Source organism: Branchiostoma floridae, chromosome 4 (genome assembly GCF_000003815.2).
Source record: "Branchiostoma floridae strain S238N-H82 chromosome 4, Bfl_VNyyK, whole genome shotgun sequence".
NCBI classification, from domain to species: Eukaryota; Metazoa; Chordata; class Leptocardii; order Amphioxiformes; family Branchiostomatidae; genus Branchiostoma; species Branchiostoma floridae.
In genome coordinates this window covers 16,887,420-16,904,350 of record NC_049982.1, presented here as the reverse complement: position 1 = coordinate 16,904,350, position 16,931 = coordinate 16,887,420, and the positions used below count along the sequence as shown (strand labels likewise).

General features: G+C 45.4%; 3 protein-coding genes across 3 annotated transcripts; 1 reads left to right on the top strand and 2 right to left on the bottom strand.

Annotated features, from left to right (window-relative positions):
- Nucleotides 1–883: 883 nt before the first annotated feature.
- Nucleotides 884–4,004, bottom strand: LOC118415028 (homeobox protein MSH-D-like). Its single transcript, XM_035819400.1, has 4 exons — nucleotides 3,152–4,004; nucleotides 2,782–2,959; nucleotides 2,282–2,478; nucleotides 884–1,763 (listed from the first exon to the last, which is right to left on the bottom strand). Exons 2-4 carry the CDS (start codon nucleotides 2,948–2,950, stop codon nucleotides 1,305–1,307), a joined length of 825 nt encoding a protein of 274 aa, XP_035675293.1. The 5' UTR covers nucleotides 2,951–2,959; nucleotides 3,152–4,004; the 3' UTR covers nucleotides 884–1,304.
- Nucleotides 4,005–10,098: 6,094 nt separating this feature from the next.
- On the top strand, nucleotides 10,099–11,858 carry LOC118414955 (homeobox protein vent1-like). The gene is given in 3 exon segments (XM_035819300.1): nucleotides 10,099–10,770; nucleotides 10,916–11,451; nucleotides 11,453–11,858. Coding segments are annotated over 3 exon segments (945 nt in total). The 5' UTR covers nucleotides 10,099–10,391; the 3' UTR covers nucleotides 11,483–11,858.
- A 3,876-nt stretch (nucleotides 11,859–15,734) lies between these two features.
- Nucleotides 15,735–16,931, bottom strand: LOC118414964 (homeobox protein ceh-30-like). Its single transcript, XM_035819308.1, is given in 2 exon segments — nucleotides 15,735–16,080; nucleotides 16,082–16,931. Coding segments are annotated over 2 exon segments (873 nt in total). The 5' UTR covers nucleotides 16,883–16,931; the 3' UTR covers nucleotides 15,735–16,008.

Here is a 16,931-nt window from a genome sequence, read left to right as displayed (position 1 = left end):
CCCCTGGAAAGTTGGCTAATCTTGGATTAATAGTAGATTCTATGCCAGACAGTTTGTTTATTGAATTCCGTGAGTGGTCTAATGTGCTGCATTTAAAAGTCAGATCCGAGCTGCAAAAGTAAGAACTTTTGAAGAAAGGAACTTGAAATATTCTGCTTCCATATAGTGTAAACTGGTGCACTTGAATTCCAAACCCCCAACCCGATCTCATCAATAAAATATCTATCGTACAGGATCTAACTCAGCTTGCCTGTGTAGTTCCAGGAAACAGTGGCATCCAGGCTACTGAAAACTTGGATCTGATAACTTCCCACCCCGTCGCGAGTCAGCACGGGACGCGTGAGTCGTCACCTAAGTGATGTGTGAAGTCAGACAGTAATCCATTTACTTTTGACGCTTTGGTAGATTATTATTTCTATATTCTTTTGACGATTTTGATGTACCGATAGCCCGACACCTGGCCCGACACCTTGCCATATGATAGTTGATACTCCTACCTGAGACGAGCCAATCGGCATCTATAGAAAAGGTGGGATCTTTCGTCTTCCACTGTCTTCAAACAAGGAGTCGAACCCAATAACCCAGGATCTAGAGTTAGCTCTCACTAGTTTTAGACTAGACACCTGTGATATTGTATTTTACACTGTTTGAATCTTGTATGCTACCTGCAATTAGCCCACGAGCATGAATTTGCAATAAAACTTACTACTATCTTTTATCGAAACGGCCTGGACGAGTACTTTTTCAGTTTTTGTATGATCTTTCTACGATTTTGATGAGCATTTCTGCCCTATTACCTGAACTTTATTAGACCCATGTGCTAGATATGTGCCCGTCCCGTGCACGATAGAACTTGTGATTAAAAACACACAAGAGCCAGGCATATGTCGATACCACTATTTATTCTACAGATATGCATCATATATACATGTAACGTTATATAAAAATACATCTCTTTCTTTTATTACATTCCAACATAGCATATGATTGTCGAAAACTCGGACAGTCGAAAACTAGTACAAGTATTAAACAATGCTTCTTTCGTCATAGGTCATCAACATTAAACTTAGTACATGTACTAGTATGATGATGTACATGTAAGAACAAGTTAATATAGTACATGTATGGAGAAAGCTATCGTCATATATACATGTACAGAGAAAGTTATTGGCTTTCGTCATAATAACTCATGAGAAAAGGGCTAAATATACATCTTCATAAAATCAATACTAGTAACCTTCTCGACAGTTCTTGATAAAATCATTATGATCTTTTACAGTTCTAAGCGTTCAAATATCGTAATGTCAGTGCACCCCTACATTGAGAAGTCCTGGGTTGTGTCTCAGTGGTTCCTGGGGCGAGCCGGGTGCCCCACACCCGGGTGGCTGGTGTGTGGGGTCTCCCCAGGGGTGGTAGGGTGGACCACGGTACCCTGACGTTAGCATCTGTCCGGGTACATGATGTGTCTGGGGTACAGGTGCAGATGGGGGGTGGTGAGAAGGCACGGGGACCGTGTAAGGGTGATATCCCTGTCCATAGTGATGCACGGGTCCGGTGGGATGGACGGCGGACGCGGGTGGGAGACTGTGGCCGCTGTGACCGAGCATGTTGGGGGTCAGTCCCGCTAGGGTGACGCCCAGGGAGGGGAAGAACGCCAAGTGAGGGTGGTGGGGACCGAACATGCCGAACCGTCGAGCCTCGCTCTCGGCGTCCTGGACCTGCCGCTTCCACTTCATCCGGCGGTTCTGGAACCACGTCTTTACCTGCGGAGGACAGAAGCACATCTATTAGTGACTTTGCTTTACCGATGTCTCAGCATTGCTTTGTCATCGCAGTTTTATTGCATTCCATGTTTATCTCGGTAGCAAACCGCCATTTAACACTTATGATGTTATGATTAGAAAGATGGACGTTTTTATGCACAAAACGTGTACAAATTTAAATTGCTCTAATAAATGTCATCCGTGTGCTGACGGTGGCAAATACTCTATTCCCGTTGTCATTGTGTACATAGACAGCAAGTGGAGTTCTCTAATCTACCAAGCAGATCCTATGGTAGCACAAGATAGCATCAAAAGCTGGCAGAGGAGTGAAGCCGACTTAGGAGTGTGTTTCGCTACATGGCAAATGTACACCTCTTGGCTGACTACACTCCTTGGCCAGTTTGGTACTATCTTATGCCATTGTAGGATCTGCTTGGAGATTAGAGTTGTCTTCGGAGCTTGCGAAGAAGAGACTGTCTATAGATAAAAACTTACGAGTCACCAGAGTTGGACCGTACCTGTGCGTCTGTGAGATCCAGTGCATGGGCCAGCTCCTCCCTGTCAGAGGCAGACAGGTACTTCTGCGTGCTGAACCGAGTCTCCAGCTCATGGACCTGGTGGCTGGAGAACGCCGTGCGCAGCTTCTTGTTCTCCCGGGAGGGAACACGGTCTGGGCCCGGGGAGTCGCTACCCGGGGTGTCCGGGGAGTATCGTTCTGAAAATCAACGAAACCAAATGAGGTTTGCCAACAGGGACATAGACTAGCCAAACCATCATCCTACTTTTGAGTATACCACTACTTTGCCCTCTTCCTGTGACACACACGACTACACACAAACAAACACACTAACTGACGACAAACCCGACTTTCACGGGAATAAAAATCAATGATACGTGTACGCAAGTTTACATAACGTCCTTGATGTACGGCAGTTATAATGTACAAGATGCGTATCTTACTACCTATACACGATGGTTCCAAGGAGAGTTTGGATGATCAAAGCTATAATTTTCATACCATTTTCAATATCGCTGGTGTTGTCTCCGTCTGACGTTTGTTCTGACGTGGAGTCGGCGGGAACTGCCCGGCACATGGTCTGTCCTGTCCGGCGGGAGTCAGGCGAGATGACCGGGGAAGTGAAGTTTTCTTTGGTCGTCACCGGTGTGCGGGAACTTGGCTTCTTCATCGCGCGTGTCTGTATAAAAAGTAATGGATAAAAAGAAACCATTATACAATGTATAAGATCATGTAAAGTTAGGAAGGAAGTAAACATACCGAGTACGAAAGCAAATCGGCTACAAGTAAATTTTCATTGTCAAAAAGTGGACTTGCTTTTCCAACCTGTTATTTAAGCACAGTTTCGAAGATATGTTCGACGCGGGCTTACCCTTTGGTAGTAGGACGGTTGTGTCGGCTGCGGCAAGACGGGGACGTGGCGCCGAACTTGAACCGGCGAGCTGGAGGAGGTTATACGGGCCACCTCGCGGTCACAAGCCGTGTCCTCCTTCTCCGGGACCCGGCTACTCTGTGCCCAGCCTCTCGATAGAGAAGAGGTGATTCCGTGCCATCTGGACTCTTAGTGTACAGTACCTCCCAGAATTTTAGTAGAAAGTATTCTGGCGTTGACTGAGATCAGATAGGAGATGCGTTCTGTACGATGGCAAATGTCTGAATGGAACCTGGCAGCTATACGTGTGGTTTTAGAATTGGACTAATTGTTTTATCACGTAAATTCGAAATGATTGTTGTTCAAAGAAGTCGGCTGCCTTTTTTATCTAGAACCAGGGCGCTAAATGTCGGGCTTCATAACAGTTTACCTGATTAAGACAATGCCCCTCCTCCCTGCGGTCACCCTCATCCATTCCAAACGATTATGGGACTTCAAACGAAAACTTTTGTCACCCGGGCAACGGGGCGTCATCTTTAAAGAGGCCGACTTATCAAGGTCATTATGAACATGCAAGGATCACCCCACCCCCCGCGAGCGCTCCGCCCTTTGTTGTTGTAAGGGCGCCAGGGCGGAGAAACAAACGGAGTTGCACCCACCTTGGCTTTGGCTTCCAGCGTTGTCTTGACTGACAGGTCTGGCGCCAGACGATCTTTCTCCTCCTACAGACAACACTTTGCTCTAAAGCCGTCACATTTATATTTTTGGTCATGAAATGATTAGATCAACATCAAACGGTTGCCGGCATTACTCAACACGCACACATTGTAAAGGTGATGTGGGTACCACGAGTCTTCTAGATCTCTGAGTCTGACGATATCATTTTAGTTTAATTTTTACATGTACTTCTTCATACTTAGGTGTTTTCTATTATCGACTTGCATCTGAAACAAAAAGGCTGGTGATTTCACGGTCCCCTTGATGATAACGTAGAGTCTCCGGTGATCCGATCTGGCTCTGGTGCAGGGCACGTGTTCTCACAGAGACGCTGAAATAACGTGGTCAAAGCCGATCTAATCAATGTAGCACGCATGTACTAAACCGTCCTGCTGTCCAGACAAGCTTGATAAAGATTATCAAGCGGAAAACGCCTGGCCGCACAGATATTTGCCAGAAATCTCACTGCGGAGGAAAAAAGGTGATTCCTATCACTAACTATAACTATAAGGTCTTCATTCATTATAACGTCCTTGCTATAACTGACCACCGGTTCTCTTCTTCGCAAGCTCCGAAGAGAACTCCACTTCCTGTCTATGTACACAACAACACGGGAATGGTAGTCGCCACCGTCAGCACACGGCTGGCATTTATTGCCCGCGCCACGAATGGAGTGCCTGCTCTGACGCCACGTCCACGACAGATCAGAAGACAGAACTGATAAATAAGTTCCCAGAAATGAGAATGATATAATCTACATCTCCTGACATTTTGCTACTTTTGGTAAGGATTCACCAGACGTTTATTCTCTTCAAGCAAAGACTCAGCTCCTGTTTTTCTTACCGGCCAAGCCTTTAGCCTGGAGCCGAACCTCTTCTCGGAGAGCACGGCTTTCAAATGCGTATTTACATGATCTGGGCAGAATTGCACAAGCTAATAGCCTGGGTACCACGCGGATAGTAGTTAGCTCCTATGTTCGCTTCTGCTGGAACAGCAGAGAAGCGACTGTATATAGTATACATTTGTATAATGAACGCCGGAGCGAACTACATGTACTTTCCGGATGGTACCCAGGCTAAACCATATAAGAGAATAATTTGGCAGTGTGGCAGCCTGGGTCAAATTTGCCTTACGCAGTAAGGGCAGACGTTACCCTTCACATCTGACTCTCCTGGTCAGTGATTCACGGGGATCATTCATCCCATTTTTGCCGAATTCAACTCTCCATAACCCCGTAGAAAAGCTTGGTGGAAGCTAGAGCAGTATAGTCCGACATGTGCTAACTTGCGGAGGAAAAAACGTCCTTTGCAAACTTGATAAAAGATAAGAAACGTTTTAATTTTCATTTCTTTGAAGTCTACAAAATATGGCATACTCGGTCTAAAATATTGCATTTTTGCCGGCAGTGAGAAGTAACAAGTTGTCGATAACATGGCGGACACGTGGCTGCTTTCGCTATCAGCGTGTCTGTCACGTCTTTGATAGTCAGGCATGTTCACGTTTATGTGCGGTTGTTAGAGTTAAGGTCGCATCCGAACGATAATGTGTCGGTTTCTCTGATGCATGCTCTAAATTATAGGCTTGATAGTTTTCGAATAGACTGTCGAAGATTCTATCATTTGCGAAAAAACAACGGTCCAGCTTGAGCAGATACCTCAGAAATTGTCCAGAAATTGTGAATTTTGGATAATGAGAGAACTGGACAGACGACACTGATCAAAACCGCGCGTCGACCTTGGACGAATATGACCTTGCCATGAGATAGCAAACTGCCAACATAGTTCGCAGTAACGAATACTAGTAGTCATGAATAGGGTGTTTGATACAATAAATGGGTAATCAATTGTTTTCCCGAAACCCCTTAAAGATTTTCATTTCCCTCTCCATGAATCACATTGTTTTGCATTCAGGTTTATTCGAGTGGATAACGAGAATCGCTGCACATACAAACGAAGCGCTCTCTCCCAGCTGACCACGTCCTCGCTTGGTCATTCCTCAGCCCATCTCCAGAGGATTCTAGTCTAGTATCTGTTTTGTTTCGTTGTTCGTGTGATTTGCAGCCTCGTTCATATTGACAAAGGGACGGCTAATCTCCCAAGGGCCGTTCGTTCTTTAATTGGAAATAATTTAATCTCCCAAGTACTAGCTGTGTGAAGGACCTCCAAGTGTCCCAAGATCGGATTTTTCGGAGATCTCTCTCTGAAGAGCCCCACTGCATGGATAGTGCAGACTTTATACATGTATAGGGAATAGAAGAAATACGAGCTATCCTTAGCTATATTACGATGTTTACATGCTGCGCAGTTTTAGTTACATATTTTGGTATGAAGACGAACTTGACTTAGTGAAATCCTTCATTGCCTGTAATGCCAAGTTAATACTGAGCCATAACAAGGCTGTTACCTGGAGGTTACTGTTGAACTTGCTTTGATGAAAGTCAAAATCTAGGCAACAACCCTTAGAACGACCTTGAAATCGTTGGTCACATCAAAGACATATAACGTCCTTGGTCACATGTTTAACAAAGAAACCATCCATACTCTCGGAGGTTGAGTCGAGGAGACATATTAGTAGTCGGAAAAATTACACGGACGCTCAACTACTACTATATCTCCGCGACTCAACCTCTACTTGGAGAGTAACCATCCAGACATGTCACAGACACTCACACAGACACGCGAACACTGACCATAACATAACCTTCTTGGCGAAGGTAATAGTTGGTGTCTGTTGTCTACAAGTACGCGTCTAACAGTTTGAATTTCAAACTTTAAAAGTCTTGCTTTCCTTCAGTCTCCATCTATATCTCATACTGTTGTCATAGGTCTTCGGATTCCCACTAATTTTCCGTGTTCCCGACCGAATACAAAACAGTCTAATTGATTGTATTGTTTGTCGATATATCGCTAATTGAACTACAAAGGAAATGTCCTTTGGTCACCATAAATGACAATCGCTTTGTTTTGGTTCCAGGCGCCAGCGGGGCTGGTCAGTCTAGCATTTGATCGTCATAAAAGGAGCCGAACAAAATGAGCAGAGTTACGTGGATATGCACACACCTGTCCCTCATTTTCTCGTGTGCGCTTTCAGGCAGTTTCTATTTATCTGAAATGAGCACTTTAATATTGTTATACTAGACCGGTGCAGAGTCCTGCCATTGCAAAAATGGTCGACGACATTTGCTGAAGACAGCTAACAACCATCCCAAAGGACGTTAGCGCAAAAGCTCCTTGGTTAGCGTTATATAATGTTGGCTTTGGTCGGACCTGGTTTTAGATGAAATATTTGTTGGTTCACTGAAGAACCGGGCTTTGATCTTTTTTAAATTCTACAACCAATGAGGATCACCTTCTTGAGGGAACTAAGGATCTTGCTGGAACATTGGCCTGTATAAAACTTTCAACTATGGAGGCGTTTACAATTACACCATGATATCTCACAGCTGCCGACGCACCATACAATAGAATTTCAAGCGCAACCCGCCCATTACTCATCTACTACTTGGCAAAGGGGTTGTGATTCCTCATCACTAATAATAGCGATAATAGGCTGTATTGTTAGTAGCTAAGTTGTCTGTTTTCAAATGTGTCATACATGACAATGACCGTATTTGGGTTCTCGGCGCCAGCGGGACTGGCGAGTCTGTCGTTTGATCATGACGTCATGCTGTACAGGACGATGTCGGTAACTTGCAAATAAAGTTATTCTTTAAGACTTAAGTACAAGGATTTTAACCTCCTTGGTCGGGTTTCCTATTACGGCTTTTTTGGTCGTGTTTTGAACGTTTCTGTCGGGGTTATGTGTATTCCGCCGGCCAGGAAGAAAACGTTACAAATAGGAAGCCCGACAAAACGCCTAAAACACGTCAAAAATCAGCCGGAGCAGAACCTCAGCTTGGTGATTACAATTTCAATAGTCAGACTCCTTAAATTTACTCATTAAAAGAAACACGCGTGAACACAAATAACACTTCCATGTGTAAAAACAGGGAAGTTTGCGCTCGGTATGTTTCCCACCCCGCTCTCTGCAAGGCGTGAACTTTCTATAGACCATGGCGGCAAAACAAAGCTCGAGTGTTGTTTTTGTCGATCGACAAGAAAAGTATCTATTTATTCTGCTGATTGGCGTACCCCATCTCACATAATGCAATAGGCGCAATTGAACATTTCTTCTTCTCATATTTTTTTTACACGGCATGAGTTCACTTCTACTTCTACAGGTCGCGATGCCCCACAGACTCGATCGGCCTTATATGCCAATGTAACTTACTAAAATGAGTTTGTGCTGTATTCATTTCACGTCCAATGCTAAGCAGTAAGCTCCTTTTTTCTATCTCATGTCCAACCGTAAAGTCCTTCTTTTTTTATTACCAAAGTTCATACCTGTATACGCTAAGAGACCAAGAGTCGTCGATAAAGGCCATTATCTGCCTGAAACAAATCTTTTCCATGTAAGAATGAAAAAAAAAATTGCAACAACTTTGATCCGTACATATAACAGTATCACTGCACTAAAAACTCTATGACTCCTTGCCCTGAAGACTGCCTTGCCTTTTCTGATGGCGCCACAATAAAAACAAAGTTTATTGTGATTCAACTATCATACAGAGAGGGGCGGGAAAGGCGGGACAGAACCGATTGGTCAACTTGTAACAGTCTGAGACTCCGAGCTGACTTCTCCCTCTTCAAGTCGCAATGGTTAGTAGTATGACGTAAAGGAATATAATTTGCAGAAAGTGTCCATTCGACCAAGGAGCTTTTATCCACAGATACAGTACATTGCGGACAAAGGGTCTAATTGGTCGTTCGACAAGTGCAAGACTGCTGTCGCCAGTGGACAAATATCACCTCCAGGTAAAAAGACCCAACAATTGTGTATAATTAGGCAATCTTCACACCTTGTTCACTATTGTTGTCCCGTTGGAGGTGGTGAGAAGTCAGTAAACAGAGTTGTTGGACTTCTCTATTGTGTAGCAGGCAGCGATCTGTTTGTGTGGCGGGCGGGAGAGTGTTGGTTTTAGACGGAAATACTCGTCTTGGAGTGTTTGTAGAGTTGTAAGTAGACATGTAATAGACTCAATGAGCTCCGAAACAAATATCGTCAACTCGAACGTATCAAGTTTTGAGCGATGAGAGCCGGGATCCAGGCCAGTATAAAGTCTAAAGACAATCTAACTGAATGCATACAAATGTATGCGTTCAGTTGGATTGTAAACTACAGGAGAGCCGAAAGAACCAAGGCTGTCATGCTTTTACGCCATTGGAACAACATTAAACATGTGATAAAAATGACCGGAAACCACACGGTAATTCAAGTATCATACAAGACACTTTCGTTCTACAATGGTTTAATGATCTGTAATTACAGTATTTTGTTACATTTTGAAGTACCGAGCATGTAGTTACCGGATATTACCCTGCTCATCGCGGGATGTCATGAATAACAATGACGTTGTTTTGGTTTGGGCGCCAGCGGGGCTAGCGACGTCTGCTCTCTGATGTTTCATCCTTCCAGTTCCGTCAGAGCAGCGAAAAACAGTTGAGCCTTGGTAGGACATAGAGGGTAATAGATTTTCATTTACTAGTACTGGTAGTTTTTCTCGCATAGTCATTGGGAAATAATATCACCAATCTTAGAGTACTCTATTCCAAGAACTTTTCTGTACACCGAGTGGTAGAAAAACGCTTGTTTTATCAATGGGCAAGTCGCTTCGCATCCTGAGCGTACGGCAAATTGAGACAAATTATCTTCCTGTATTTTGATGAACATATCTTCATTATCTTGATAACGAGCTTTCTTCTTCGCCGCTGGCGCCAGCAGACCAACCCGCTGCCTCCGGCCACCATGCCTGCTGCCCTGCCTGGACCCGCCCCCAATCTCCCGGCTCATTGGGCGCGTCAATAGGTGATAAACGCGCGGCTGTTCACACCGTTTGGCAAGTAATCGCCGCCGATGAGGCCTTTGTTTTAGGGCGGGTGAGCTATCGGCTGCACGGCGGGACACTGTCGCCTGAACCACAACAAACCCGGCGGTGGCACATCGGGATGCGTCTGAGGGGGAGGGGCTTCGTTACTGCGTCATCTGTTATGGGCCGATTATGACTTCGACAGGGTGTCGAAAATAGTGCGAAAAGTATTTCTATAAAAAACGCAACAACATGCATCTAAACAGAGAATGTTTTGGAACTTGAGGATATATTGTTGTGGGCAAACGTGGTGTGATAGAAATTTGTTAGAAATGCACACTGCTGCTTATCGATATGTGATAAAATAGTCATGGTCTGACGGGTAGTAGTGATCTGGTGTCGCGACAGGCGATGGCGGCACATCCAGTCGGAAATTCTGAGCTCGCGAAGCTCTGCGATTTCTCATCAGCTCATGTTGAAATAATTAGTCCGTCTCCAAGTGGCGCCTGAGTGGTGGCGATCCGAGTTTCTGGGTGGGAGGGCCGCGGAACATCACAGCAAACAATTAAGCTGATGAGATAATGAGCAGGAGTCACCCAACAGGAGCGGGCCTTCCTCATGAATACGTCGCGACACTCGCTAACAAAACACGGTATAAATACTGGGAGAAACCTCCCACCTCAATCATTTCTCCCACACTCCAGTGACGAACACGCGACAACCATGACTGCCTGCAAGCTCCCCTTCGCTCTCTCCGTGGAAAACTTGATCGGCGCTCGAACTGACCTTGTCCCTGACATCAGAGCTTCCAGCCCCGAATGTCTTCCACCGAAGAAGCGTCACCTCCTGTTCACCGCCTCGCCGGGCCCGGACGCAAACACTCGGACCGCCGCTCAAGTCGTGCCGCCCGCCGCTAACGCTCTGCGGAGTGACGGAGAAACGTCTGACGAGGAGGAGGAGATCGACGTCGTTTCCATTGGGGACGCAGCCTCACCTGGTAAGGACATGTTCCGTTTCTTGATGACTTTATATCGGCAACTCTTCCGCAAACTTTGACTATATCATATATAGATAGATCAACCAAAATACCGTATGAAAAACCGAACAGTGTTTCTTATAGCGTTTTCTTTTTACCCGTCCAGCTTCCAGCACGAGTTCAGACCGCTCCAGCCCAGCACCTTCCTGCGACGACAGCCCGTCTCCCTCCCCGGCAGGCCGCAAGGCACGCACGGCCTTCACCACCGAGCAGGTCATGGCCCTGGAGGAGCGTTTCCGCCTGCAGAAGTACCTGTCCGCCGCCGACCGGGAAACTCTGGCCAAGGCCACGGGACTGACCGACGAGCAGGTCAAGACGTGGTTCCAGAACCGCCGTATGAAGCTGAAGCGCCAGCAGCAAGACTTCGCCACCTTCCCGCTGCACGCCTCCGTCACCGTGCCCGGGATGCCCGGCTACTCCCCACAGCCCAACCCCTGGTACGACTCGGCGCACTTCGTCCCGTCCCTCGGCACCGCCGTCTGTGGTCTGCGGCCTCACATGCTGCCTCAGCCCGCCAACACCGTGACCACCAGCCGTGGGAACAGATACTCACCGTACCCGTCTGCCCGCGTGTCTCCGTCCGGCCGCAGCCACCCCCAGATGACCAACATGTACATGTCTCCGTACCAGAACAACGTGGCAGGGGCGCACTACAACAACGTACCCAGCATGAACTTCTAAAAGATGAGACCTGAACAAATGTATTCTTGGACACTGACAATATTTTCACTGTATTGCTGTTCAATACATGGACTTGAAACGCTAGATCTAGATCAAAAGTTCGCTGCAGTTCTTTTGGTCGAAACCATTCACTCAGGGACTAACTTGTGTATATATGTAAGAGAATTTTATCGACGTAAAAGTTTTATTCCAAATAGATTATTTTGTTCCATATAGCCGTATTTAAACCGTTGTAAATAGCCCAAAAGATTTTATATTTAGAGGAAATGATTATTCTATTTTTATACCGTGTATCTTTTGCACTTTGAGTTTGAAAGATTACTATTTATCTGTTCAATATTCTTTGAATAAATGAATCTAATCTTGTATCTGTTGAGTGTTGTATCGCTTTTTCATACTTGCCCATGACCAAGTACGTAAAATCGGGTGGTCTCAGACAGTATAATTACTAATAAAATTAGGCAAATTCGAGGTTCACCTTGAGGTAAATTCCCTCTTGACTAGAGAGTACCCTCCAAGCAGAGAGTGATTGGGAAAATCGCGACCTTCTTCTTAAATGTCGTTTTTTTCCTGTCAGGTAACCACACCACTTAAGCTGAAGGACTAGTGAGCTAACCTGTTAGGTAACAGAAAAAAAAAAACTACTAATATAAGAAAATGGTCCTGACTTTCCTCATCAACCTCTGCTCGGAGAGTTACTAGAGACAGTCAGCCTGACTACAATACTATGACTTAGTTTCCAAGCAGCTGTTGGGTGGAAGGTTGCCATGTTTTCTGACTATCTGCTTTCTTGACAGCTCAAAAGCCAGCCGATTAGAACACTTTACCACTGTACACCCCAACATCTGCTTGGAAATAAGTCGCGTGGTAGTGACCCGTCTGTAGCTAGCAAAGTCAGCACTCTTCCAACGACATGTTGTCTGATAAATGTAGGAACATGATGCAATACCAACGTTATGATACGTTCACCTTCCGTGCCCATCAATTAAGGAGCGATTCGCGATCTGAGAACTTGAACTTTGGCGCATGTAGGCATGGGAGAGATTCACCTTATGCTTACACTTCAAAACCGGGACCCGGCCGCAGAACGTAATGAAATTACATTTGTAGTCATGAGAATAATTTCTGTATATTCCGTGATAGCCACTTCTATTTCTCGTTTCCAGTAAACCATAAAGGTCAATGAGGATTCCATCTCTACATTTAGTATAACAATTTTTTTTTACATCCGCTGGTTCAGTTTAGAATTTTAAAACATCAATCATAATTGATATATAACGTTACATCTTGGCAAAGAAACTATAATATCACGAAATGTGACAATACACAGAACATCTACCAGTCAGGAGGAAGCATTCATAATATCTTCCGATAAAGATAACTTTTGAGATTTTTTTAAAAACCGGAGCCAGACAGTTTGTGATTGACATCTGCTAGCTGGGTGATGTGGGCAGACAGATGTGGGAGCAGGTGTCAGTCTCCTGTCGATTGTCACGCGTTCTCAACTCGTGTAAAACACTCGAGAGCTCCTCACAATTACCTGATTATTGCTCACCATTCGTTTAAAACCGGCAAAGGTAAACTACTTCTCGTCACATTGCAAAATTTTGTTACAGTTGCCTGCCGATCGTGTGATGATATGGTAGCAGTTACTGGGGCTTGACTGCTGGCGGAAGTCTTGTATACAGTATGTTGAAACAAGATACATATACGAGTACATGTACTAGTACAGTATATCATTTAAGTCCCACACAAAACTTAGCCCGTTACAGAAAGTTCCAATGTACCATGACGGAGGCTTTGTGTCTAATAACTAAAGACGTTACATAGGATACATAATGTTCTTGGTTGTTGTTTGCCAAAAATCTAATAAACTTATAAAAAAATTCAAAAAATAAACTTATAAACAAACTGTGCAATGCCCTTGCAGAAATTGGTTTAGAACGCCTGATTTACAGCGGACAGTACAGACACACAGCGGACATGTGTTCACAGCGAAAAGACAATGTCCAGACCAGAGTATCAATGAATATTCACACCAGTGACAGAGGTGATAACGACACTAATTGGTAAAACAATGGGATCCATTGCTGTGTTTTCGGAAGGGCGCCAGCGGGCCTAGCGCCTTTCCTTTACGTCTGGCCAGACTGCCCGGAGCAAGGGGCTCACCCACAATTTGGAAACTTGGAGAAAATTATAAACGATTAGAAAGATGGCACATGAGAAGGAACCGACTCAATTGGTTAGTCTGATACGGTGGAAGTAATCCCTTGTCTGGAGATAAGATAATTGTGAGACTTCGCATCGGCTATTGACAGATACATGTAGGTAAAACCTCCATAGCAAACTCCGCTAGTATGAGAAGAGGGGGGTTCTCGTAAGAAAAGCCTTTTCCATGACATATTTTATGGCAAGAGAGGGGTTGTGACGTCATTTTAAATTTTTATGATTAAAAAAAGTCAGGGCGGTTGTGACGAAAGATGTCTCCTTATGGTTCACCAACATCAAATGGCTCCACAAAAAATCGAAATTTAGGGAAGCAACGGCTTCTGTAACCTCCTTGTTAGGCGCAATGTACTTTTATCGAGGTTTCAGAACTCCTCAGCTCAGCTAGATGGCGCATAGGCTATCAGCCTATCAGCCGGTGACGACGCTTGGTGACGACGATAACAGCGGTCGATCTATACACCATATTTTGCCGATTTTCCGGGGATTACTCCATGTTTTTGCAGTGGGAGGGGCAGGGCTTCGGGAGAACAACTGGTAGACTGGACGGCGCCCCAGAACAAACCATCATCGGCCTGATTAGCGCCGGATAATTAACGTTTCACACCACCCTGCAAGTGGTTTTTATTCAATTTGGGTGATCAGCGATACCCTGTTTTCACAATAACTCTGCAATAGTTATAATACTCCGTGAAGGAGTTTTTGGAGTGACCATGTCGGTTTGTGTTACCGCATACTTTAGCCTTCATGTCCATAGCTCAAGAAGCTATTGATGGGTTCAACGAAATTTGTTACATGAGTTGGTCTTGGGAGGATGACGCCTTGAAGGTCAACTTTAATCTTAGTTGTCTTACTGTTAGCGGACTTCATTGGTACTGCAGCTAAAGTTACGGGCAGCAAATTTACAACTATCTGATCTGTACTCTCGTAGCAGAGGTTAGGCTCCGGCTGTTTTTTTAGTCGTTTTTATCGGGCTTTCTATTTTTTTTATTTTATCTTGCTGTATCAAAAGGCGTACTTCAAGAAAAATGACAAAATAGAAAGCCCGATAAAAACGACTAAAAAAACGTTTAAAAAAAACAGCCGGAGCCTAACCTCTGCTTGGAGAGTATCTGATCTGGTAAGGTGGCAGGTAGCTTTTGCTAGCCTGGTATCCAGTTTGTCGTATTATACTTATTATAGCTTGCGAGTCTCTTCTGTCCTTTCCGCAAATACGCGAAAACAAACAGCCGGAGCCTAACCTCTGCTTAAAGAGTGCAGAGAAGGGGGTAGATGGTTTGAACAATGCAGTGCTGGAAAGACATACTAGATAAGAAGTACAGACGGAGTCGGAAACTTTCCTCTGCCTGGAAATAAGACACCGCCACGATCCATCCCCATAAAATCTGCAAAAAGGATTACTGCATGGGAGCAAGGGGCATTGGTGAGAGCTACTTTGGCCCCTGTTCAAGGGTGTTGTCATCTTCACTCGATCTGAAACTACTTTCCAAGCAGAGGTTGATGGGGAAAATCGTTACCCATTTCTTACATGCCATCTGTTTCTGTCAGCTGGTGGGGATAGCTGATACTAGTGATAGGAAAATATGACATACAAGAAAAAGGTCGCGATTTTCCCCATCAACGTCTGCTTAGACTGCGTTTGAGAGTAGATCTGAACAAGGAGGTTAAAAATCACTTAACCTCCTTGATCTGAACAACCTATTGAGATTTTTTAGATTGAGTCTCAATAAGATAAGTATCTTGACGCATGTGTCGAATTTAAACTAATTTGATGAAAAAAATAGCTTGTTATAAATCCAATGACATTACTTTTTGTCTCACCCTGGTAGGTACAGTTAGACTGACTTATAGGATATAAGTGTACGTCGAAGTTCTAGGTGCTGAATGTCCTAATTCTGAAATTTTCTGGAGTAGAACTCACAATCAACACTACCTGCTTATAAGTTATATCATACCTTTCCTATCAATAGCTATTGAGTATACTACATGCTGGAAAGAATGTACCAGAGAAGCAAATATCAAGTTAACTTCATTTATTCTCGTTATATCAAAGATATCACTGAAGACCTTACAAAAATATGTTATCTGGTCAAGTTGTTTCTCTTTTAGCCACAAAATATATTATAATCTCAAAACTTTTCTTACAAACATAACAAGCTCTGCATAGAATATTTCGGCACATATACTAGTAGCTTACATTATTTCTTACAGAATGATGAACATATTGCACATAGTAGTGGCTATCCAGCTGCCATAGTAATGGCTATCCAGCAGCCTGTAAGAGCCTAATAACTAAAAATAAGTCTTTTGCAAGTGTCTCTGATGTTTACATGTAAACACCGGGTACGTTGTGGTAGTGCGCCCCTGCCACGTTGTTCTGGTACGGAGACATGTACATGTTGGTCATCTGGTGGTGGCTGCGGCCGGACGGAGACACGCGGGCAGACGGGTACGGTGAGTATCTGCTCCCACGGCTGGTGGTCACGGTGTTGGCGGGCTGGGGCAGCATGTGAGGCCGCAGACCACAGACGGCGGTGCCGAGGGACGGGACGAAGTGCGCGGAGTCGTACCAGGGGTTGGGCTGTGGGGAGTAGCCGGGCATCCCGGGCACGGTGACGGAGGCGTGCAGCGGGAAGGTGGCGAAGTCTTGCTGCTGGCGCTTCAGCTTCATGCGGCGGTTCTGGAACCACGTCTTGACCTGCTCGTCGGTCAGTCCCGTGGCCTTGGCCAGAGTTTCCCGGTCGGCGGCGGACAGGTACTTCTGCAGGCGGAAACGCTCCTCCAGGGCCATGACCTGCTCCGTGGTGAAGGCCGTGCGTGCCTTGCGGCCTGCCGGGGAGGGGGACGGGCTGTCGTCGCAGGAAGGTGCTGGGCTGGAGCGGTCTGAACTCGTGCTGGAAGCTGGTGAGGCTGGTGCGTCTGTGGTCTGCAGGTCGTCGCAGGACGACTCCGACACAACGTCGATCTCCTCGTCCTCGGACGTCTCGCCGTCACTCCGCAGCGTCACGGCGCTCAAGTTCGGCAGGGGCGCGGCGGCGACCAGGAGATGGCGCTTCTTCAGCGGGAGACTCTCGGGACTGGACGATCTCATGTCCGGCACGGCGTCGGGTGCTGATCCGATCAGGTTTTCCACTGATAGAGCGAAAGGCAGTTTGTAGGAGGCCATGGTCGACGATTAACAGCAGTGCGTGAGTCAGTGTAAGAATGAATCTGCT